At 42.1% G+C, this 27,149-nt stretch overlaps 1 protein-coding gene across 2 annotated transcripts in view; it reads right to left on the bottom strand.

The window, feature by feature from the left end:
• Positions 1-27,149, bottom strand: part of LOC137414861 (dynein regulatory complex protein 11-like) — a 294,354-nt gene that overhangs the window by 264,843 nt on the left and 2,362 nt on the right. For both annotated transcript variants that reach the window (XM_068100414.2, XM_078780880.1), the window contains exons 2-3: positions 16,234-16,411; positions 15,399-15,548 (exon numbers count right to left, since the gene is read on the bottom strand). In XM_068100414.2, the coding sequence (XP_067956515.2) occupies positions 15,399-15,548; positions 16,234-16,411 (328 nt within the window). The remainder of the gene's footprint in view (positions 1-15,398; positions 15,549-16,233; positions 16,412-27,149) is intronic.

Genomic DNA, 27,149 nt, shown 5'->3' with positions numbered 1-27,149 from the left:
CTTTTGGAGATAGAGGTGCAACGTTTTTCGGATTTTCCAAGATGGCGGCCGAACCACGTGACCGATGACGACATCATTAACATATTTTATTCCCCCTGGAGAGTTCTTTCCAATGAGCCATGTCTCAATTTTTTCTGTTCAGCACTTTTGGAGATAGAGGTGCAACGTTTTTCGGATTTTCCAAGATGGCGGCCGAACCACGTGACCGATGACGTCATCATTAACTTATTTTATTCCCCCTGGAGAGTTCTTTCCAATGAGCCATGTCTCAATTTTTTCTATTCAGCACTTTCGGAGATATGGAGGTGTATTTTTTTCCCGTTTTTCCAAGATGGCGGCCGCACCACGTGACCGATGACGTCATCATTAACATATTTTATTCCACATGGAGAGTTCTTGACAATGAGCCATGTCTCAATTTTTTCTATTCAGCACTTTCGGAGATATGGAGGTGCTAGCTTTTTCGGTTTTTCCAAGATGGCGGCCGACCACGCGACTGATGACGTCATCATTAACATATTTTATTCCCCATGGAGAGTTCTTTACAATGAGCCATGTCTCAATTTTTTCTGTTCAGCACTTTTGGAGATATAGTGGTGCAAAGTTTTGCCGTTTTTCCAAGATGGCGGCCGACCACGTGACATATGACGTCATCATTAACATATTTTATTCCCCATGGAGAGTTCTTTACAATGAGCCATGTCTCAATTTTTTCTGTTCAGCACTTTTGGAGATATAGTGGCGCAACGTTTTGCCGTTTTTCCAAGATGGCGACCGAACCACGTGACTGATGACGTCATCATTTACATATTTTATTCCCCATGGAGAGTTCTTTACAATGAGCCATGTCTCAATTTTTTCTGTTCAGTACTTTCGGAGATATAGAGGTGCAAGGTTTTTCAGTTTTTCCAAGATGGCGGCCGAACCACGTCACCGATGACGTCATCAATTGGGCACAGTCTATTCCAGGGCAAGACCAATATGTGTGCAAAGTTTGGCGATTCGCCGTGCAACGGTGTAGACGCAGTGCTGCAAACAGACAGACAGACAGACAGACAGACAGACAGACAGACAGACAGACAGACAAACAGACAGACAAACGAACAGATCAACATACTTGCCGGAAAAATTTTTCCGGCAAGTAATGAAAAATCGGTCAGAGACCGAGGACTTGCCGGAATTTACTTTTTTATCGGCCATTTAGGACAAATATGGCGGCTGAACCACCTGACCGATGACATCATCATTAACATATTTTATTCCCCACGGAGAGTTCTTTACAATGAGCCATGTCTCAATTTTTTCTGTTCAGCACTTTTGGAGATAGAGGTGCAACGTTTTTCGGATTTTCCAAGATGGCGGCCGAACCACGTGACCGATGACGACATCATTAACATATTTTATTCCCCCTGGAGAGTTCTTTCCAATGAGCCATGTCTCAATTTTTTCTGTTCAGCACTTTTGGAGATAGAGGTGCAACGTTTTTCGGATTTTCCAAGATGGCGGCCGAACCACGTGACCGATGACGTCATCATTAACTTATTTTATTCCCCCTGGAGAGTTCTTTCCAATGAGCCATGTCTCAATTTTTTCTATTCAGCACTTTCGGAGATATGGAGGTGTATTTTTTTCCCGTTTTTCCAAGATGGCGGCCGCACCACGTGACCGATGACGTCATCATTAACATATTTTATTCCACATGGAGAGTTCTTGACAATGAGCCATGTCTCAATTTTTTCTATTCAGCACTTTCGGAGATATGGAGGTGCTAGCTTTTTCGGTTTTTCCAAGATGGCGGCCGACCACGCGACTGATGACGTCATCATTAACATATTTTATTCCCCATGGAGAGTTCTTTACAATGAGCCATGTCTCAATTTTTTCTGTTCAGCACTTTTGGAGATATAGTGGTGCAAAGTTTTGCCGTTTTTCCAAGATGGCGGCCGACCACGTGACATATGACGTCATCATTAACATATTTTATTCCCCATGGAGAGTTCTTTACAATGAGCCATGTCTCAATTTTTTCTGTTCAGCACTTTTGGAGATATAGTGGCGCAACGTTTTGCCGTTTTTCCAAGATGGCGACCGAACCACGTGACTGATGACGTCATCATTTACATATTTTATTCCCCATGGAGAGTTCTTTACAATGAGCCATGTCTCAATTTTTTCTGTTCAGTACTTTCGGAGATATAGAGGTGCAAGGTTTTTCAGTTTTTCCAAGATGGCGGCCGAACCACGTCACCGATGACGTCATCAATTGGGCACAGTCTATTCCAGGGCAAGACCAATATGTGTGCAAAGTTTGGCGATTCGCCGTGCAACGGTGTAGACGCAGTGCTGCAAACAGACAGACAGACAGACAGACAGACAGACAGACAGACAAACAGACAGACAAACGAACAGATCAACATACTTGCCGGAAAAATTTTTCCGGCAAGTAACAAACGAACAGATCAACATACTTGCTGGAAAACAGACAGACAGACAGATAGACAAACGAACAGACCAACATACTTGCCGGAATCTTTTCCGGCAAGTAACAAACAGACAAACAAACGAACAGATCAACATACTTGCCGGAAAATTTTTCCGGCAAGTAACAAACAGACAAATGAAAAATCGGTCAGAGACCGAGGACTTGCCAGAATGTACTTTTTTATTGGCCATTTAGGACAAATATGGCGGCCGAACCACGTGACTGATGACGTCATCATTAACATATTTTATTCCCCATGGAGAGTTCTTTACATTGAGCCACGTCCCAAGTTTTTCTATTCAGGACTTTCGGAGATATGGAGGTGTAACGTTTTCCGGTTTTTCCAAGATGGCGGTCGAACCACGTGACATATGACCTCATCATTAACATATTTTATTCCCCATGGAGAGTTCTTTACAATGAGCCATGTCTCAATTTTTTCTGTTCAGCACTTTTGGAGATATAGTGGTGCAAAGTTTTGCTGTTTTTCCAAGATGGTGGCCGACCACGTGACTGATGACGTCATCATTAACATATTTTATTCCCCATGGAGAGTTCTTTACAATGAGCCATGTCTCAATTTTTTCTGTTCAGTACTTTCGGAGATATAGAGGTGCAAAGTTTTTCGGTTTTTCCAAGATGGCGGCCGAACCACGTCACCGATGACGTCATCAATTGGGCACAGTCTATTCCAGGGCAAGACCAATATGTGTGCAAAGTTTGGCGATTCTACGTGCAACGGTGTAGACGCAGTGCTGCAAACAGACAAACAGACAAACAGACAAACAGACAAACAAACGAACAGATCAACATACTTGCCGGAAAATTTTTCCGGCAAGTAATGAAAAATCGGTCAGAGACCGAGGACTTGCCGGAATGTACTTTTTTATCGGCCATTTAGGACAAATATGGCGGCCGAACCACGTGACCGATGACGTCATCATTAACATATTTTATTCCCCATGGAGAGTTCTTTACAATGAGCCATACCTCAATTTTTTCTGTTCAAGACTTTTGGAGATGTGGAGGTGCAGAGTTTTTCGGTTTTTCCAAGATGGCGGCCGACCACGTGACTGATGACGTCATCATTAACATATTTTATTCCCCATGGAGAGTTCTTTACAATGAGCCATGTCTCAATTTTTTCTGTTCAGCACTTTTGGAGATATAGTGGTGAAAATTTTTGCCATTTTTCCAAGATGGCGGCCGACCACGTGACATATGACGTCATCATTAACATATTTTATTCCCCATGGAGAGTTCTTTACAATGAGCCAAGTCTCAATTTTTTCTGTTCAGCACTTTTGGAGATATAGTGGCGCAACGTTTTTCGGTTTTTCCAAGATGGCGCCAGAACCACGTGACTGATGACGTCATCATTTACGTATTTTATTCCCCATGGAGAGTTCTTTACAACGAGCCATGTCTCAATTTTTTCTGTTCAGTACTTTCGGAGATATAGAGGTGCAAAGTTTTTCGGTTTTTCCAAGATGGCGGCCGAACCACGTCACCGATGACGTCATCAATTGGGCACAGTCTATTCCAGGGCAAGACCAATATGTGTGCAAAGTTTGGCGATTCTACGTGCAACGGTGTAGACGCAGTGCTGCAAACAGACAGACAGACAGACAAGATGGCGGCCGACCACATGACATATGACGTCATCATTAACATATTTTATTCCCCATGGAGAGTTCTTTACAATGAGCCATGTCTCAATTTTTTCAATTCAGCACTTTCGGAGATGTTGAGGTGCAAAGTTTTCGGTTTTTCCAAGATGGCGGCCGAACCACGTCACCGATGACGTCATCAATTGGGCACAGTCTATTCCAGGGCAAGACGAATATGTGTGCGAAGTTTGGCGATTCTCCGTGCAACGGTGTAGACGCAGTGCTGCAAACAGACAGACAGACAAACAGACAGACAGACAAACAGACAAACGAACAGATCAACATACTTGCCGGAATCTTTTCCGGCAAGTAACAAACAGATGAAAAATCGGTCAGAGACCGAGGACTTGCCGGAATGTACTCTTTTATCGGCCATTTAAGACAAATATGGCGTCCGAACCACGTGATAGATGACGTCATCATTAACATATATTATTCCCCATGGAGAGTTCTTCACAAAGAGCCATGTCTCAACTTTTTCTATTCAGCACTTTTGGAGATATGGAGGTGCTACGTTTTTCGGTTTTTCCAAGATGGCAGCCGAACCACGTGACCTATGATGTCATCATTAACATATTTTATTCCCCATGGAGAGTTCTTTACAATGAGCCATGTCTCAATTTTTTCTATTCAGCACTTTCAGAGATATGGAGGTGCACAATTTTTCGGTTTTTCCAAGATGGCGGCCGAACCACGTGACATATGACGTCATCATTAACATATTTTATTCCCCATTGAGAGTTCTTTACAATGAGCCATGTCTCAATTTTTTCCATTCTGCACTTTTGGAGATATAGTGGTGCAAAGTTTTCCCATTTTTCCAAGATGGCGGCGAACCACGTGACCGATGGCGTCATCATTAACATATTTTATTCCCCATGGAGAGTTCTTTACAATGAGCCATGTCTCAATTTTTTCTGTTCAGCACTTTTGGAGATTTTGTGGTGCAAAGTTTTGCCGTTTTTCCAAGATGGCGGCCGACCACGTGACTGATGACGTCATCATTAACATATTTTATTCCCCATGGAGAGTTCTTTACAATGAGCCATGTCTCAATTATTTCTGTTCAGCACTTTTGGAGATATAGTGGTGCAAAGTTTTGCCGTTTTTCCAAGATGGCGGCCGACCACGTGACATATGACGTCATCATTAACATATTTTATTCCCCATGGAGAGTTCTTTCCAATGAGCCATGTCTCAATTTTTTCTGTTCAGCACTTTTGGAGATATCGTGGCGCAACGATTTGCCGTTTTTCCAAGATGGCGACCTAACCACGTGACTGATGACGTCATCATTTACATATTTTATTCCCCATGGAGAGTTCTTTACAATGAGCCATGTCTCAATTTTTTCTGTTCAGTACTTTCGGAGATATAGAGGTGCAAATTTATTCGGTTTTTCCAAGATGGCGGCCGAACCAGGTCACCGATGACGTCATCATAGGGGCACAGTATATTAGAGGCCAAGACCATTATGTGTGCAAAGTTTGGCGATTCTCCGTGCAACGGTGTAGACGCAGTGCTGCAAACAGACAAACAGACAGATGAAAAATCGGTCAGAGACCGAGGACTTGCCGGAATGTACTTTTTTATCGGCCATTTAGGACAAATAGGGCGGCCGAACCACGTGACCGATGACGTCATCATTAACATATTTTATTCCCCATGGAGAGTTCTTTACAATGAGCCATACCTCAATTTTTTCTATTCAGGACTTTTGGAGATGTGGAGGTGCAGAGTTTTTCGGTTTTTCCAAGATGGCGGCCGAACCACGTGACCGATGATATCATCATTAACATATTTTATTCCCCATGGAGAGTTCTTTACAATGAGCCATGTCTCAATTTTTTCTATTCAGCACTTTCGGAGATATGGAGGTGCAAAGTTTTTCGGTTTTTCCAAGATGGCGGCCGACCACGTGACATATGACGTCATCATTAACATATTTTATTCCCCATGGAGAGTTCTTACCAATGAGCCATGTCTCAATTTTTTCTGTTCAGCACTTCCGGAGATATGGAGATGCAAAGTTTTTCGGTTTTTCCAAGATGGCGGCCGACCACGTGACATATGACGTCATCATTAACATATTTTATTCGCCATGGAGAGTTCTTTACAATGAGCCATGTCTCAATTTTTTCTGTTCAGCACTTTTGGATATCGTGGTGCAAAGTTTTGCCGTTTTTCCAAGATGGCGGCCGACCACGTGACTGATGACGTCATCATTAACATATTTTATTCCCCATGGAGAGTTCTTTACAATGAGCCATGTCTCAATTTTTTCTGTTCAGCACTTTCGGAGATATGGAGGTGCAAAGTTTTTCGGTTTTTCCAAGATGGCGGCCGAACCACGTGACTGATGACTTCATCAGTAACATATTTTATTCCCCATGGAGAGCTATTTACAATGAGCCATGTCTCAATTTTTTCTGTTCAGCACTTTCGGAGATATGGAGGTGTAAAGTTTTTCGGTTTTTCCAAGATGGCGGCCGAACCACGTCACCGATGACGTCATCATTTGGGCACAGTATATTAGAGGGCAAGACCAATATGTGTGCCAAGTTTGGCGATTCTACGTGCAACGGTGTAGACGTAGTGCTGCAAACAGACAAACAGACAGACAGACAGACAGACAGACAGACAGACAGACAAACAAATGAAAAATCGGTCAGAGACCGAGGACTTGCCGGAATTTACTTTTTTATTGGCCATTTAGGACAAATATGGCGGCTGAACCACCTGACCGATGACATCATCATTAACATATTTTATTCCCCCTGGAGAGTTCTTTCCAATGAGCCATGTCTCAATTTTTTCTGTTCAGCACTTTTGGAGATAGAGGTGCAACGTTTTTCGGATTTTCCAAGATGGCGGCCGAACCACGTGACCGATGACGTCATCATTAACATATTTTATTCCCCATGGAGAGTTCTTTCCAATGAGCCATGTCTCAATTTTTTCTATTCAGCACTTTCGGAGATATGGAGGTGATTTTTTTCCCGTTTTCCCAAGATGGCGGCCGCACCACGTGACCGATGACGTCATCATTAACATATTTTATTCCACATGGAGAGTTCTTGACAATGAGCCATGTCTCAATTTTTTCTATTCAGCACTTTCGGAGATATGGAGGTGCTAGGTTTTTCGGTTTTTCCAAGATGGCGGCCGACCACGTGACTGATGACGTCATCATTAACATATTTTATTCCCCATGGAGCGTTCTTTACAATGAGCCATGTCTCAATTTTTTCTGTTCAGCACTTTTGGAGATATCGTGGTGCAAAGTTTTGCCGTTTTTCCAAGATGGCGGCCGACCACGTGACTGATGACGTCATCATTAACATATTTTATTCCCCATGGAGAGTTCTTTACAATGAGCCATGTCTCAATTTTTTCTGTTCAGCACTTTTGGAGATATAGTGGTGCAAATTTGCCGTTTTTCCAAGATGGCGGCCGACCACGTGACATATGACGTCATCGTTAACATATTTTATTCCCCATGGAGAGTTCTTTACAATGAGCCATGTCTCAATTTTTTCTGTTCAGCACTTTTGGAGATACAGTATAGTGGTGCAAATTTTTGCCGTTTTTCCAAGATGGCGGCCGACCACGTGACATATGACGTCATCATTAACATATTTTATTCCCCATGGAGAGTTCTTTACAATGAGCCATGTCTCCATTTTTTCTGTTCAGTACTTTCGGAGATATAGAGGTGCAAAGTTTTTCGGTTTTTCCAAGATGGCGGCCGAACCACGTCACCGATGACGTCATCAATTGGGCACAGTCTATTCCAGGGCAAGACCAATATGTGTGCAAAGTTTGGCGATTCTCCGTGCAACGGTGTAGACGCAGTGCTGCAAACAGACAGACAAACAGACAAACAGACAGACAGACAAACAGATGAAAAATCGGTCAGAGACCGAGGACTTGCCGGAATGTACTTTTTTATCGGCCATTTAGGACAAATAGGGCGGCCGAACCACGTGACCGATGACGTCATCATTAACATATTTTATTCCCCATGGAGAGTTCTTTACAATGAGCCATACCTCAATTTTTTCTATTCAGGACTTTTGGAGATGTGGAGGTGCAGAGTTTTTCGGCTTTTCCAAGATGGCGGCCGAACCACGTGACCGATGACATCATCATTAACATATTTTGTTCCCCATGGAGAGTTCTTTACAATGAGCCATGTCTCAATTTTTTCTATTCAGCACTTTCGGAGATATGGAGGTGCTAAGTTTTTCGGTTTTTCCAAGATGGCGGCCGACCACGTGACTGATGACGTCATCATTAACATATTTTATTCCCCATGGAGAGTTCTTTACAATGAGCCATGTCTCAATTTTTTCTGTTCAGCACTTTTGGAGATATAGTGGTGCAAATTTTTGCCGTTTTTCCAAGATGGTGGCCGACCACGTGACATATGACGTCATCATTAACATATTTTATTCCCCATGGAGAGTTCTTTACAATGAGCCATGTATCAATTTTTTCTGTTCAGTACTTTCGGAGATATAGAGGTGCAAATTTATTCGGTTTTTCCAAGATGGCGGCCGAACCACGTCACCGATGACGTCATCATTGAGGCACAGTATATTAGAGGGCAAGACCATTATGTGTGCAAAGTTTGGCGATTCTCCGTGCAACGGTGTAGACGCAGTGCTGCAAACAGACAAACAGACAGACAAACAGATGAAAAATCGGTCAGAGACCGAGGACTTGCCGGAATGTACTTTTTTATCGGCCATTTCGAACAAATATGGCGGCCGAACTACGTGATACATGACGTCATCATTAACATATTTTATTCCCCATGGAGAGTTCTTTACAATGAGCCATCTCTCAATTTTTTCCATTCTGCACTTTTGGAGATATAGTGGTGCAAAGTTTTGCCGTTTTTCCAAGATGGCGGCCGAACCACGTGACCAATGGCATCATCATTAACATATTTTATTCCCCATGGAGAGTTCTTTACAATGAGCCATGTCTCAATTTTTTCTATTCAGCACTTTTGGAGATATAGTGGTGCAAAGTTTTTCGGTTTTTCCAAGATGGCGACCGAACCACGTGACTGATGACGTCATCATTAACATATTTTATTCCCCATGGAGAGTTCTTTACAATGAGCCATGTCTCAATTTTTTCCATTCTGCACTTTTGGAGATATAGTGGTGCAAAGTTTTCCCGTTTTTCCAAGATGGCGGCCGAACCACGTGACCGATGGCATCATCATTAACATATTTTATTGCCCATGGAGAGTTCTTCACAATGAGCCATGTCTCAATTGTTTCTATTCAGCACTTTCAGAGAAATGGAGGTGCAAAATTTTTCGGTTTTTCCAAGATGGCGGCCGAACCACGTGACATATGACGTCATCATTAACATATTTTATTCCCCATGGAGAGTTCTTTACAATGAGCAATGTCTCAATTTTTTCTGTTCAGCACTTTTGGAGATATAGTGGTGCAAAGTTTTGCCGTTTTTCCAAGATGGCGGCCGACCACGTGACATATGACGTCATCATTAACATATTTTATTCCCCATGGAGCGTTCTTTACAATGAGCCATGTCTCAATTTTTTCTGTTCAGCACTTTTGGAGATATCGTGGTGCAAAGTTTTGCCGTTTTTCCAAGATGGCGGCCGACCACGTGACTGATGACGTCATCATTAACATATTTTATTCCCCATGGAGAGTTCTTTACAATGAGCCATGTCTCAATTTTTTCTGTTCAGGACTTTTGGAGATATGGAGGTGCAAAATTTTTCGGTTTTTCCAAGATGGCGGCCGAACCATGTGACCGATGACGTCATCATTTGGGCACAGTATATTAGAGGGCAAGACAAATACGTGTGCAAAGTTTGGTGATTCTACGTGCAACGGTGTAGACGTAGTGCTGCAAACAGACAAACAGACAAACAGACAAACAGACAAACAGACAAACAAACGAACAGATCAACATACTTGCCGGAAAATTTTTTCCGGCAAGTAACAAACAAACGAACAGATCAACATACTTGCCGGAATCTTTTCCGGCAAGTAACGAACAGATCAACATACTTGCCGGAAAATTTTTCCGGCAAGTAACAAACAGACAAACGAACAGATCAACATACTTGCCGGAAAAAATTTTCCGGCAAGTAACAAACGAACAGATCAACATACTTGCCGGAAATTTTTTTCCGGCAAGTAACAAACAGACAGACAGACAGACAGATGAAAAATCGGTCAGAGACCGAGGACTTGCCGGAATGTACTTTTTTATCGGCCATTTAGGACAAATATGGCGGCCGAACCACGTGACATATGACGTCATCATTAACATATTTTATTCCCCATGGAGAGTTCTTTACAATGAGCCATGTCTCAATTTTTTCTGTTCAGCACTTTTGGAGATATAGTGGTGCAAAGTTTTGCCGTTTTTCCAAGATGGCGGCCGACCACGTGACATATGACGTCATCATAAACTTATTTTATTCCCCATGGAGTTCTTTACAATGAGCCATGTCTCAATTTTTTCTGTTCAGCACTTTTGGAGATATAGTAGTGCAAAGTTTTGCCGTTTTTCCAAGATGGCGGCCGACCACGTGACATATGACGTCATCATTAACATATTTTATTCCCCATGGAGAGTTCTTTACAATGAGCCATGTCTCAATTTTTTCTGTTCAGCACTTTCGGAGATATAGTGGCGCAACGTTTTGCCGTTTTTCCAAGATGGCGACCGAACCACGTGACTGATGACGTCATCATTTACATATATTATTCCCCATGGAGAGTTCTTTACAAAGAGCCATGTCTCAACTTTTTCTATTCAGCACTTTTGGAGATATAGAAGTGCAAAGTTTTTCGGTTTTTCCAAGATGGCGGCCGAACCACGTCACCGATGACGTCATCAATTGGGCACAGTCTATTCCAGGGCAAGACCAATATGTGTGCAAAGTTTGGCGATTCTCCGTGCAACGGTGTAGACGCAGTGCTGCAAACAGACAGACAAACAGACAGACAGACAGACAGATGAAAAATCGGTCAGAGACCGAGGACTTGCCGGAATTTACTTTTTTATCGGCCATTTAGGACAAATATGGCGGCTGAACCACCTGACCGATGACATCATCATTAACATATTTTATTCCCCACGGAGAGTTCTTTACAATGAGCCATGTCTCAATTTTTTCTGTTCAGCACTTTTGGAGATAGAGGTGCAACGTTTTTCGGATTTTCCAAGATGGCGGCCGAACCACGTGACCGATGACGACATCATTAACATATTTTATTCCCCCTGGAGAGTTCTTTCCAATGAGCCATGTCTCAATTTTTTCTGTTCAGCACTTTTGGAGATAGAGGTGCAACGTTTTTCGGATTTTCCAAGATGGCGGCCGAACCACGTGACCGATGACGTCATCATTAACTTATTTTATTCCCCCTGGAGAGTTCTTTCCAATGAGCCATGTCTCAATTTTTTCTATTCAGCACTTTCGGAGATATGGAGGTGTATTTTTTTCCCGTTTTTCCAAGATGGCGGCCGCACCACGTGACCGATGACGTCATCATTAACATATTTTATTCCACATGGAGAGTTCTTGACAATGAGCCATGTCTCAATTTTTTCTATTCAGCACTTTCGGAGATATGGAGGTGCTAGCTTTTTCGGTTTTTCCAAGATGGCGGCCGACCACGCGACTGATGACGTCATCATTAACATATTTTATTCCCCATGGAGAGTTCTTTACAATGAGCCATGTCTCAATTTTTTCTGTTCAGCACTTTTGGAGATATAGTGGTGCAAAGTTTTGCCGTTTTTCCAAGATGGCGGCCGACCACGTGACATATGACGTCATCATTAACATATTTTATTCCCCATGGAGAGTTCTTTACAATGAGCCATGTCTCAATTTTTTCTGTTCAGCACTTTTGGAGATATAGTGGCGCAACGTTTTGCCGTTTTTCCAAGATGGCGACCGAACCACGTGACTGATGACGTCATCATTTACATATTTTATTCCCCATGGAGAGTTCTTTACAATGAGCCATGTCTCAATTTTTTCTGTTCAGTACTTTCGGAGATATAGAGGTGCAAGGTTTTTCAGTTTTTCCAAGATGGCGGCCGAACCACGTCACCGATGACGTCATCAATTGGGCACAGTCTATTCCAGGGCAAGACCAATATGTGTGCAAAGTTTGGCGATTCGCCGTGCAACGGTGTAGACGCAGTGCTGCAAACAGACAGACAGACAGACAGACAGACAGACAGACAAACAGACAGACAAACGAACAGATCAACATACTTGCCGGAAAAATTTTTCCGGCAAGTAATGAAAAATCGGTCAGAGACCGAGGACTTGCCGGAATTTACTTTTTTATCGGCCATTTAGGACAAATATGGCGGCTGAACCACCTGACCGATGACATCATCATTAACATATTTTATTCCCCACGGAGAGTTCTTTACAATGAGCCATGTCTCAATTTTTTCTGTTCAGCACTTTTGGAGATAGAGGTGCAACGTTTTTCGGATTTTCCAAGATGGCGGCCGAACCACGTGACCGATGACGACATCATTAACATATTTTATTCCCCCTGGAGAGTTCTTTCCAATGAGCCATGTCTCAATTTTTTCTGTTCAGCACTTTTGGAGATAGAGGTGCAACGTTTTTCGGATTTTCCAAGATGGCGGCCGAACCACGTGACCGATGACGTCATCATTAACTTATTTTATTCCCCCTGGAGAGTTCTTTCCAATGAGCCATGTCTCAATTTTTTCTATTCAGCACTTTCGGAGATATGGAGGTGTATTTTTTTCCCGTTTTTCCAAGATGGCGGCCGCACCACGTGACCGATGACGTCATCATTAACATATTTTATTCCACATGGAGAGTTCTTGACAATGAGCCATGTCTCAATTTTTTCTATTCAGCACTTTCGGAGATATGGAGGTGCTAGCTTTTTCGGTTTTTCCAAGATGGCGGCCGACCACGCGACTGATGACGTCATCATTAACATATTTTATTCCCCATGGAGAGTTCTTTACAATGAGCCATGTCTCAATTTTTTCTGTTCAGCACTTTTGGAGATATAGTGGTGCAAAGTTTTGCCGTTTTTCCAAGATGGCGGCCGACCACGTGACATATGACGTCATCATTAACATATTTTATTCCCCATGGAGAGTTCTTTACAATGAGCCATGTCTCAATTTTTTCTGTTCAGCACTTTTGGAGATATAGTGGCGCAACGTTTTGCCGTTTTTCCAAGATGGCGACCGAACCACGTGACTGATGACGTCATCATTTACATATTTTATTCCCCATGGAGAGTTCTTTACAATGAGCCATGTCTCAATTTTTTCTGTTCAGTACTTTCGGAGATATAGAGGTGCAAGGTTTTTCAGTTTTTCCAAGATGGCGGCCGAACCACGTCACCGATGACGTCATCAATTGGGCACAGTCTATTCCAGGGCAAGACCAATATGTGTGCAAAGTTTGGCGATTCGCCGTGCAACGGTGTAGACGCAGTGCTGCAAACAGACAGACAGACAGACAGACAGACAGACAAACAGACAGACAAACGAACAGATCAACATACTTGCCGGAAAAATTTTTCCGGCAAGTAACAAACGAACAGATCAACATACTTGCTGGAAAACAGACAGACAGACAGATAGACAAACGAACAGACCAACATACTTGCCGGAATCTTTTCCGGCAAGTAATAAAAGATTCAAAACCAGACTATACAGTTAAGGGCCAAGTGCATAAACCTCTGGGTTATCCAGACAGACCCACAGTCTAACTTGAACTGGCAGAAGGAAAGGAGTTTCAACAACATCCAGCAAATATAATTTTTATAATGGATTCAAATGAAAACAGAAAATCCCACTTGGGATAAAAGGGAGAGGCCCAGTGTTCAATTTTGAACAACAACAACATTCATAATGTACATTTTGAAGGAAACAAAGTTCAAAACCCAATTTTTATTGACCAAAAATGTTCCTGAGCATATTCAACATGCATGTTTCCCAACACTCTTTATAACAACTCTTTATGAACAATAGAACACTCGTTATGACTCTTATGTCTTTCAGTCCTGACAAGTTTCACACTCTCACTATGTCTCTTCGAAAAGACCGTCTGGACAACCCTCCCATCTACTTTCTCAACAATCCTCTCCAAGAAGTTCTGTCACTAAATCTCTTGGGTCTCACAATCTGCCATGATCTTTCCTGGGAAAAACACATTTCCAAGCTAACCTCCAAAGCCAGTCGTCGACTCGGCATTCTCCGTCGTGCAAAGTCCTTCCTTGGCACACCTGACCTCCTCACCACATATAAAACTTTCATCCGCAGCTCAATGGAATATTGCTCCCCCCTCTGGGCTGGTGCTCCTGCCGCACACCTGGCTCAGCTTCACGCTGTTGAAACCAAAGCTTTCAGAATCATTGGAATCTCCCGCGATGAAGCCGAATGTGAGGGCCTTTCACTCACTCACCGCAGGCAGGTTGTGGTATTTCCGTCTTCGACCGACTCCTCTCTGGTCGAGCCCCCCCCCCGCCCCCCCCCCCCCCCCCCAGCCCTGTCTGTGCTCTGTCCCCCAAGTACTCCTACAGGTCGCACAAGATATGCCTGCAACCCTCTTCTGGTGAAACTGCCAAAATCAAGACTCTCTGCTCACCTTCACTCTTTCATTCCTCTTTTCTCCCACCTCTGGAACAAACTCCCTCACTCTCTTCAATCTCACTCATCCCTCCAGGTCTTTAAAACAGCTGTTCACCACCATCTCTTATCTTCCTCCATCCAAAACCTTGATCTTTTCTTCCCCTGTTAATTCACCCCAGATCCACTTTTCTGAAATACCGACTTCTTTCCTGGAAGTCCTAGCAGTGTCCATGTGTTTTTTTTCCTCTCCCACCCCCCAACCCCCTTCCCACTCCTCCTCCCCCCAAGCCCTCTACCTCCCACAAATCTCCTGATGTCCCTGCTCTCAAATGTTGTCCTTGTGTGCTTCCCCCTCTCTCTCTCCCCATCTTGTCTTCCGCTCCCTTTATTTCGTCTTATGTGTCCGTTTGTTTTTTGTTTGTTTTTGTCATTAATGTTAGCTCTTTCAAGAGCCTCGATCCTGTATACAAAAAAAACAAACTCCTATGTTATAATCTTTAATATGTACTTTTAATATGTTTAATATGTTATAATCTTTAAATTCAGATCTAAGTATAATATACTCCATCAAGTATGAAATAAATACTTACTGGTGTAAGCTTGAAATCTTCAAGAATATCATCCATGAAGTAATATTCTGTGCACTGGAGCTGTAACATCTCTTGCTTTAGCTCCAGCAACCTTCCCATCACACCATCTAGCAGACAACGTAACAGCTGCCGCTTCTGGGGCTGCACCAGCTAATAGACGTGACAGAACAAGAAAGACAGTGTTATTATCCCCACATTTAAAGAAAAAAAAAACTGGGGAGATATTGTAATCAGCTGTCCATCTGTCTCAGTCAGTCCGTCCCTCCGTCTGTTCGTCACACTATCTCCTCCTAAACGGTTGTGTAGAACCTCACCAAACTTGGTAATAATTATCAACACATGTCAAGAAGCCACAAGAGCAGTATCAATTTCGTCCTGGGCCAAAATCAAAAGGCAAAATAACAAAACATGCAATTATGAGCACATCAAAAAAATCTTAATGAGACTTTGGATTTGCAAAATTTTTGTGATATGCAAAATCTTTTAATGAGACTTTTGATGTGCAAACAACATCGAGGGATGCTTGAAATATGCAAGGATTTTTTTTTTACCGAACCCTGGTTCATGCTCCGGGCAGGGGAACTTAGGATCACAGGGGTCAAAAGAAGATTGTTTTTTTAAAGGTCAAAACTTGATATTGGGTCATTCCTGGTGAACTTTTTACAATCTCTGAACTTTGCTTTGTGGGGATTTGTGATGGTGTGCCATTGAATTCACATGTTTATAATTCATGGTCAAACTAAAGAAGCTCCCTCAATCTCACGAGTGCAATATCAGCAAAGCAGAACTTTCACTGAAAATAAAAGTAGTCACACAACCTCACCGAATCTCATACCTGATTGTAGCATTGCTCCACATTGCGCATGATTTGTAAATAACGGACGTAAAAGGTAGCCACAATGTGGAAGTTGGCATGACGATCGTATCCATGCTCGAATGGTTCATCGCAGTGCTCTTCATTGATAAGCTTTTCTAGAGAATCTTCTGCTTCATTCCATAACTTGTCATATGTTCTGGGGAGAAATTTCCAATTCTGGAGGACGATTGTATTGTGCAATAGCGTGAGCTTAAAAATATCCTTAAATTTTCGATGTAATCTAATATCTCTATGCCTTTCTAAGGAAACACTTCCAGAAACCACAAGTATCACTAGTGGTAGATTTCATAAATAGCATGCAATTGGTTTGTTGTATGATATTGTTACGTTTATGGGGGGGTAGGCAATGAAATACCTTAGTCCAGGTAGAAGCGTATAGATTACCATGCTCCGTATGTCACGATGAAGAAGAAGAACCCCATGCACCATAAGTAGGGAATCCGTTAGACCGGATGTCGCGTTAAGTGTATCTTTGTCCCCATGACGAGGGGTGGGGTTATCTATCTATAATTCCAGTAATCTCTGTGTGTATGTATGTATGTATGTATGTATGTATGTATGTTTGTCTGTGACCGCTGTTTCTCGACAACCACGGGTCCGATATACTTTAAACTTGCCAGGTATATTGCTGGGGACCCGAGGATGTGCCTTTTCAAGGTTTCATATTAATCGGACAAGTAGTTACCGAGCTATGTCCAAAAAACGATTCAACCAATCAGAGAGCAGCGAGTTATCACGTGTGCCGAACGTGGCGAACAGACTCTGCCTCAGACGGCACATTTGAGAGCGTATTCATTTATTTCACGTTGGCAAACTATGTTGGCGTTCAACCATGTTTTAAAACTAATTAAAACTAATTTGCGATTCTTTCGCTTTCCTGCGCGTTTGTGCACGCTATGGCGATTTCTTTACCAAACTCCGCAAGCCGTTCGCTTTGGACCAAACCATTTCATGTAAATAGAGGGGGGGGGGATTGTCACCGTACTCGCAAGCCGTTCGCTTTGGACCAAACCATTTCATGTAAATAGAGGGGGGGGATATAATTTTAGATATAGATATAGTACGGGCATGCCCTAGTATTAATAAGTTAGGGATTAATGGTAAATCCCCTGTATGTAAGTGCCTCTGTAAACTTTTCCTGTGTTCCTTATGACACTGCAGCACACACACATAGCCAAGCCAAGCAATCGTGCATTAAAACAGTAAATAAAAACCAACCGGAACAGGACATTGAACAATAATGCTGGTGCCACCACCTGCCACATCGCAACATCAAGCAGGCAGGTCCGTGAGGCCACGCCCCGCAGAGCAGTGATTGGTCCGGTATTGTCGAGCGATGAGAGGGACCCGCTCATAGGAGCATGCATGGGGATCGTCAGATGACGTCAGATCCTTGAGAATAAAAGACTTGAGTCCCGATATTTTGTCCTCTTGCACCAGGGACATTGCAAGCGAACTGTCACATATACAGTGCTGTATTGCGTTGGGTACTCGTGTGCGGGTGGAGTTCGGGCTCTCTCTTGGCGGTGGCATTCACACACCACACCCTCTCACTTCCTGGTATTCGTGAAAGGCGGACGCAGTCACGCATTTTGTCTTCGTGGTCCCTGGCTTTCATCGGTTCGAGCGACCGCATTGTCCTTTCCTTGGCCAGTTGGTGCTGGCTGTGCGTCTTCTGGGTGCTGTGTGAAGCAGACAGCGAGGACGAGTGCGGCCGGAATGAACGAACGGCCTGCTTACTGGGCACGGGCTTCGTGCCAGGGCGAGTGCGTTTCCAGCGCACAGACCTCCGGGACCCAATCACGGACTGACGGGGTTCAGGAGCCGCTCAGAACTAAGTACAAAAACACACGCATTATTTTCCAGTTATTTTTCCACTTGTGTTGCATACGAGTCTGTTTGGAGGGTCCCTCGATTAGGAATTTTAGCTTACCGTGCATTCTTTTATAGACGGCATTTCTTTCAATAAAGCCAGTATTTTTGCATTAAAATTCCATGTCGGTTGAATTGATTATTGCAGGGTCGAAGACGTCCAGTGGGGTCCGTGAAGGTAAGAGCTTCGTTACCCTTCGCTGCCTCATTCCCAGCGCGTATTAACTCCGCGATTGTTGACTGAACGCCTCAGAGTTTAGGCTCGATCGGCTATCCGTCCCCAGGGGTGTTGACCCCGGGAACGCGTCAATATTTTTTCCCAGTATCCACCTCGCCTCACATCCGGAATCTTGGCATCATCTTTGACCAAACCCTCTCCTTCGACAAATACACTAAACAGATCACAAAGACAGCCTTCTTTCACCTGAAAAACATCGCCCGTCTCCGTCCATCCCTCTCCTCCGTGGCTGCAGAAACCCTCATCCACGCCTTCATCACTTCCCGTCTGGACTACTGCAATAGCCTCCTTTATGGTTCACCCTCAACAATCACCAATAAACTCCAATACATTCAGAACTCCCCTGCCCGTCTACTCACCCATTCCCGGACCCGTGACCACATCACCCCCGTCCTTTACAAGCTTCACTGGCTCCCCATCTCCCAGAGAATCCAGTACAAAATCCTCCTCTTGACCTACAAAGCCCTCCATAACCTGGCCCCATCCTACCTGGCTGACCTCCTCTCCAGACACACTCCCACCCGCAACCTCCGCTCTGCTGGTACCAACCTCCTGACCCCCCCCATCCGGACCAAATTTAGATCCTGGGGGGACAGGGCCTTCTCCATCGCTGCTCCCACCCTCTGGAACTCGCTACCTCACACCATCAGAGACTCCTCCTCACTCACCACATTCAAAACATCACTCAAGACCCACCTGTTCAACACTGCATTCAACATTTAACCCACAGCATCTAACCCCTGACTATCTCCTCTCCTTCTCCCTCCTTTGTGCTTTGAATATTTCCCTATTGATTCTTCTTTTTTTGCAATTGTTTTTATGTTTTGCTATGCATTATGTTTTGCACTCTGTCAAAGCGTCTTTGGGCTTCCTGAAAAGCGCTATATAAAATAAATGCATTATTATTATTATTATTATTATATTTATGAAACCTATTTTGTTAAATGTACATTATATTACAAGGAAATTAAACAAATCTTCAGATAAAAGTTGATAAGAAGGAAACTAGTCCCAGGTAATATTTATTTCATTTTATAATGATTGGAATGCTGTCTGGAAATGCTTACTGGGGAAAAGAAATAACCAATAATTTACTCAACAAAACACGAAATTCGAATGGAGTTTCAATAAAACAACATATAACACACACTTCCAGCTTAAAGTCCATCCAAGGGACTTTGAGCTGGAAACAAGGCCTTTGTATTGACAAATAGCTTAATAGAGTAGTGCTTTCTGCTATGACCTAGCACCCCTAAATCACATATGACCTAGCACCCCTCATGGATTCTGTGGAATCAATTAAAGCTCTTCAAACTATTGGAATCTCCCATGGTGAGGCCAAAGCGCACTGTTTCGTGCTCTCACATCGCAGGCAGATCGGAAGTCTCTGTTTTCCAGCGTCTATTCTTCAGTAGTAGTCCGTGAGCTGATCCCTTAATTTGGGTCAATTGGTACCATCTGAGGGCACCTCAAAATTTTGCTATTTTCTGATAGCTGGATGTTTCTGGAACTCAAAACAGCATGATGGACATTTGTAACTCACAGCTCAAGCTCAGTAGAGCCATATTCATATGGGTGGGGTAGGTGAAAAAAACGTGATATTTGTTCAGTGAAAGAAAGCATTTTTTCAATTGTTTATTGCATACATCTGAAATTTCTCTTACAAAAGTATTTTTTTTAAATACATATAATCAAGATTTAAACAGTGCAAATGTTTACGACTTAGTGAACCTTCCAGTTCTTAATAGGGCCGCTGTAGCTGAACAGAGATCTAGAGAGGACCGGCCAATAGCCAATCCTATTGGTCCATGTTGATAATAAACCGGATAGCGTATTTTGAACACATTTAATTAATTCAATCATCACTGTGATAAAATTAATACTTAAAACACTATTTTGTAATATTTCAACATCCATCATGCCAAAAACAGAAGTGTGCCTAATAGCAAAATTGGCAAGGCATACTTATCATTCTGCACATAATAACCATACATTGCCGTAAAACATTGCTTCAAAAAGGGGACCGAAAAACAAAAAACAACCACGGTTCCCGAAAAAGGCCAACCCCCCGCATTGCGGGGAAAAATGGCCTCTAAAGGTGGTTACATAATAACCATACAAGTAACAAATTGAATGTACAATGTCGTCAATGTCCTATCATTCATAACTCACAGTCAACATGTCTTTCAGAATTTCTCTTAAGTACTCAATGTGTATTTTAAACCTTCTCTTACATATAGATGTACACACAAATTCATCATATTTACTATCAGATACTTAATGGGTGTCACTATCACTATCAGATTGCTGGTCCTCGCTGAGATCCTCGTCAACCTTCATATTGTCACAGTCTTGTAGAGTACAAGGCAGTCCATTCACCATACACTGACAACGGGGCAGTTTGCATGACTTCTTACACTTGCAGGACAGGAACTCCAATACGATGTTCGGTGCTGGCTCTCCTGTCATCCAGTTTATCATCAGGTCTCCATTATCACTCAATACCCAACCTTTGCTGTCCAGTGGACTTGGTGTCAAGTGCCCCTCTACTCACAGCATACAGGCAATCTTGTCCTATTGACTGCACAACACGTTTCAGTTTTTCCGTTCCATCCTCTGCTTCACCAAGTAGAAGCAAATTCAAGAAGGTTTGTAAAGCATCTGGCAAAATACTGTACTCAGAGTTCAGTTCATCAGGATGTGGAGGCCACGGTTTTGTTTTGAGCTTCTTGATTTGTCCTCTTATGTGGGTCGCTGACAGTTTCACAACATTTTCCATATCATCTACATGCTTTAAACGCTCCAGTCGATCTTCAATCTTCGTCAGTTCAACCACTACCTTCCCCAAGGAAAGACTATCTGGATACACTAAAAGCTTACCAATGTTGTTGGTGACAAAATGAAGTGATTTGCCAAATTCACATTCTAGTTTTCGTCGTATGTGTTTTTTGGTTTGTAATTTCACATTATTGCAACCAAATGATTGCATATGGTTCACGAATTTCTCAGTCAGAACTGTCATTTTCACCAATATTGGCTCCACAAACAATGTCTCTCTGATGTACATGAAGAGGTGTAGGTAGGATTCATGTTCGGCTGCCTTATAAGCCACTTCGTCATCGTCAGTCGAGTTTGTATTTGGAGGTGTTTGTTTCTCATCTCTGGTATAGTTACGGTAGCAAGACTTGTGGTAATGAGCCTCAGCAGCAATCAACTCCCTAGGTGTAGTTGCGAGGATACGATCATCGAGCTTTGTAAGAGCTGCATTTCTTACTTTATCATCTGCACGCATCTCTCGAGACTGCAGGAGAACCTCTCTAGTGTTAGAGCCTGAAGCATACTTGCTTTTCTTTTCACAAAAGATGCAAACTGCCTCTAAAACACGTGATGTGGTAGGTGTGCTTCGAGAAGATCTTCTTGTTTCACTGGAACATTCCGATTCCGATGTTTCGACAAACTTTGCGAGTGTTTTCTTATGTGTGAAACTGGCTCGACAGTCTCTGTGGTAAAACAAGCGTTCGTCATATTCATGTTCCTCGGGGTCATTGATAGGAGCAAAGTTTTGTATTTTGGCTGCATTCAACAGTACGTTAAGGGATTCTGCATCTCTAGGCTTGGTAACATTAGATTCAGATGATTGTTTGGAACAAATAATGCAGGTTCTTTCGATTGAAGATTGTTTGCGCTTCTTCCTAGGTGACTCCATAATGTTTTGATGTTCACATTCTGAACTCAGTCACACACCTGAAATGATATATAAAGAAACGTTCAGAATCGTTCATTTTGTTTGATAATCTACATTTCAAACCTTAAATAAATTTTCTTCATCTGATATCTGTAAAAGTATATATTAGACTTAATTATATCTTAAATATTTTTGCTTATGCATTTAAAAATTAATATTTAAAGCACATAACAAATATTTTATAAGTTTATAGTTTATAACAAATATGGTCATACCAAAAACTGTTGTAGATCATCACAGCACGAACAAAATATCAGCTGAAAACCCTTAAATATAAAAATTAATATCGCATGTCTTGCCTGTAAGTAAAGTAAATTGTATTTGTTAATATCCAGTAGAAATTGCACACATATCAAATTATCACTTTTTGCACAAATAATACCGCGTTTATATGAAACTAGGGCATGCCCGTACTATATATATATCTAAAATTATATCCCCCCCCTCTATTTACATGGAATGGTTTGGTCCATTCGCAAAGCCAAAGGCAAAGCGAACGGCTTGCGAGTACGGTGACAACCCCCCCCCCCTCTATTTACATCAAATGGTTTGGTCCATTCGCAACGCCAAAGCGAACGGCGAACGGCTAAATCGCCATAGCTCGGTAACTACTTGTCCGATTAATTTCAAACCTTGAAAAGGCACATCCTCGGGTCCCCAGCAATATACCTGGCAAGTTTAAAGTATATCGGACCCGTGGTTGTCGAGAAACAGCGGTCACAGACAAACATACAAACATACAAACAAACATACACACAGAGATTAGTGGAATTATAGATAGATGATAATGCAATTAATGGACACAAAATAAGTTCCAAAAATATTTATTTAACAAATATACATGTTTTATCACATCCACACACACAAAAAAGCAACATTCATTATTGATTATTTTATTTGGTCGCCATAAGCAATATTGTAACAACTTCCATGTGTCAGAAATGGCCATTTTTGCCACATTTTCAACAAAATATTAAAATCGCTGTAGAAAACTTGAGCTGTGAGTTTGGAATGTCCATCATGCATTTTTGTTATGTCCTCATATGTACCATCAATAAACAATAGGTTTTTTGAGGTGCCCTCAGATGGTACCGACTTCGTACCTGGCTCATGGACTATAGTACTCCCTTTGCTCTCTTTGTCTTGAGACCCACCCGAGCAACTCCAGGATGCATGCGTTCCTCCAGTACCCCCCTCCTGGTTAAACATCCAAAATCCAGACTGACTGCATGCCTCAACTCTGTTGTTCCTCGCTTCTCCCATCTATGGAACCACCTCCCAGATATTGTTCTGCAGCTCCCACCCCACTCTTCTCACTCTTATAAGCAGGCGGTGTACCACCATGTATTTTCATCCCTATTTCTGACCCATGATCTTTATAATAACCCCCCATTAACCATTTATAACCCAACCTCTTACTTGCTCACATCAGTATTTCCTCCTTTATCTCATGCCCCCTCTCCTCCTGTCCTGTTCGCAAATTCCATTGATGCTTGTCCCATTGTCAGTTCTACCTTGCTCTTCCACGAGCCTTGCTTTTCTAAAGAAAAAAGGGGGAAGTACACTTTATAATGTAACACCCTGCCTGCAAAGCATTAAATTGATACTTTAGTGTATGGCTGAAAATCCAACTAAGACAAGACAGTTCAAAGGTAAGTGCGTTACCTCCGCACCATCCCATCTGACTACATAATCATAATCTACTACTAGTCCAACTACTACTACTACTACTACTACTACTAAATAATACTTGTCTGGTGTCCCAGGAGAAGCACAATTTTCTGTCAGGCTATTGTAATTTAGATGCAAACACATTTTATCCCATAACGCAGAACAAACTGGAGGCTAAATCAGGAAGTCCCTCTGCATCACATCCTTCCACCTCTATTTTCGGCTGCCCGTTATTCTCCTGCAAACTTCTTCCATATCAAAGACTTCGCTGACCACATCCCATGACTCCTAAGCACATTCACCTTCTAAGCACATCCTTCTGAGGTATTGTTCCAGATAATGTTGATGTAATGTATAGTTACTTTGCAGGAGGTAACGGAGTGCAGACAAACTGTAGATAAAAGCTAGTTACCCACATACGTAAAGCGAAAAGTGGCTTTAAGCAATTGGTTCACTTCTGTCTATCTGCCTGTCTGTCTGTCTGTCCATCTACAAACATCACTTTATGATTGAGTAACAACTTGATTTCAATTGAGTGTTATATTTTGAGGACGAATTGAAAACAAACGTGTAGTTTAGGAATACTTTGCCTCGTCCCGATTATGCATGTGCAGAGGAATGAGTTTTTTTTTTTTTAGTGTCTCTGCCTGTCTGGTAGTCAAATAAAATTGAAAATCATTCCAAACAGGAAACCTAATGTTTTTAAGGATGTCATAAAGGAGAGAAAAAAACAGGCATGAAGAACTAATGCAACGTGTTAAATAAGGTGGTGTAAAAGAAGCTGCATCAATGGCGGTAAACTTCCGAAATTATTTTTTTTCTACGACCTTCGAAATCTTTATTTTATTTAAATTGACTTACATACTGTCATTGAAAACTGTAGAACACAAATCACCTTTTGGCACGTTCAATCAAGACCCTCCTTTGCAGCAGTACTTGGACCAAATATTACGGCAATTTACGTCATCAAAACTGTCATGGAGAGGATTCAGCTTCGAGTGACTATGTATTATTTCCGCGTCAAATGACAGCAAAGAGGAACGGATAAAGGACACAAGACCTATGAGAAAGGAGGTGATTATGAGAGGATTTGATAACGTCAACAATAAAGAGTACAAATTATTGCAGGTGTTTCTTTTCCCCACAGAATGGACTGTGACAGGACTTAGACCACACAGCCTTAGAGTAAAGAAGAGGGACGTTAGGAAGGTATAAAGCAGGGGTCTCTCCTTAGAGAGTAGTTACCCAACACACGTAAAGCAAAAAGCAGGGTTAAGCAATTGGTTCATGTCGGTCCATCTGTCTGTCTGTCTGTCTTATGAATTTATGATCGTGAGTTTATAATTGAGGAACGACTTATTTAAATTTAATAATTTTTTTTTTTTTTTTTTTGTATACAAGATCGAGGCTCGTGAAAGAGCGAACATTAATCACACAGAAAGACAAACCGACACATAAAACATATAACATAGGGAGCGGTAGACAAGATGGGGAGAGAGGGGGAAGGACACAAACACAACATTTGAGAGCAGGGACCGAGAGACATGGAGACATCGAGAGATCTGAGAGAGGGCGAGGGCTTTGGGGGGGGGGGGGGCGTGGGAAGGGGGCAGTGGGAGAGGTATAAAACATATGGACACTGCCAGGACTTCCAGTCCAACACACCAACAGTCCAACACAGTGTTAATGATTTTTAACATGAATTGGAACATGAATAAGGAAGACAAGTCTTTAGTTTTACCGTACTTTGGGTCTGAATTCGTCCCGACCGCACATACGCAGAGGAGTTGTTTTTTTTTACTCTGTCTGCCTTGCAGAAAAAAAACAAAATTGAAAATCATTCTAAATGGGAAACTGCTTTTAAGGACGTCATAAAGGCCACAAACAACGGTTATGAATAACTAATGCAAGGTGTGTTAGATAGGATGGTGTTATAGACATGGTGGTAGCATCAGAATTAATTAATTAAGACAACTTTAACAATCCTTTAAAAAAAAAATTTATTATATACTTGAAGATGGGAGAACACAAATCGCCTTCATCATACATCCAATAACCTCCAGTTTTGTAGTATCCAAAATTAAACAAAGGTTTAATGGGGTGGTGTATAAGGGTGGTGTTCGAAACTGCTTATGGGCTATTACAATAACACTAAACTTCCGGATTTTTTTTTTAAACAATCATTAAAAATCATTATTTTATTAAAATTGAAGTATGTACTGTATATACTTGGACTCTGTGTGGATTATCATGTTCTATGAACTCTCCAGATAATTGGGGCTAAGGTCTCCCTGGAAAGGTAATACCAGCAGAAACAGGACATGGATTTAAACTGGAATTAGATACGTCCATAGAAGCACTGGGGATAGAGGGGTGCAGGGATATTGGCAGGGCTTGTAAGTAGCTCAAGTATGGAGGGTGATTGTGTACATCTGTGCCGAGTGTGATGTTGGTGAGAGGTTCTCATCAAAACAGTGAACGTAGTGTCGCTGTTTGGTGATTTCTTCCAAAAAGCACTCTTTATGCCCCTCCCATAAATAACAAGTAAATAAAGACGTAAAAAATGCGATAGCCCCTGTGACTTTAGTAATTTTGCTGTACAGAGTTAAAGGCCGTCAGTCGGCCATCTTTGATCAGATTACAAAACAAAAATCTTCTGCATATGTATACCCTCATGTATTGTCTTCGTGGCAAGTTTGAACAAAATCGGTCTACGCATGACGAGAAATGGTTGGGGACATGTTTAAGCAACAAAATGGCCGCCAGTTGGCTATTTTGGATCTGATCCTGAAAACATATGACTTGCCTATGTAAGCCATCATTCCTTATCTGTGTCAAGTTTGAACAAGATTGTTAAATGCAAGTCCGATAAATGGTTGAGGACGTGTTCAAATTCAGGTTTTTTGTTTTTTTTACAACTAAAATGGCTACAGTCAGCCATCTTTGATTGCATCACGAAAAAAAATGATGGGCATATGTATACCGTCATGTATTGTCTTTTACCAAGAATTAACAAAATCGGTCCATACACGATATGGTTGCGGATGCACGCACGGACGAGACCCAATCCATAAGCCCATGTTTCAGACCAAGTCCAACAGGGGCTAATAAATAGAGCACCCTGGTTATATACTGTGTATATATATATATATATATATATATATATATATATATATATATATATATGCCTCCTGTACCTGCCCCACTTCCTCCTCTACCACCTATTTCCCCAGTGAAACCGAGTGGCTGAACTGATCGATTGATCCTTGGTATGAGGGAAAGGATTTGCGGTACAAAACACTTAAAATACTGAACTTGTAATACATTAAAGCATGTTAAAAAGGTAAT

This window comes from Myxine glutinosa, chromosome 6 (genome assembly GCF_964187855.1).
Source record: "Myxine glutinosa chromosome 6, kmMyxGlut1.1, whole genome shotgun sequence".
NCBI lineage: Eukaryota > Metazoa > Chordata > Myxini > Myxiniformes > Myxinidae > Myxine > Myxine glutinosa.
Note: the sequence above shows the minus strand (reverse complement) of the source record. Positions and strands in the feature narration are given on the sequence as shown.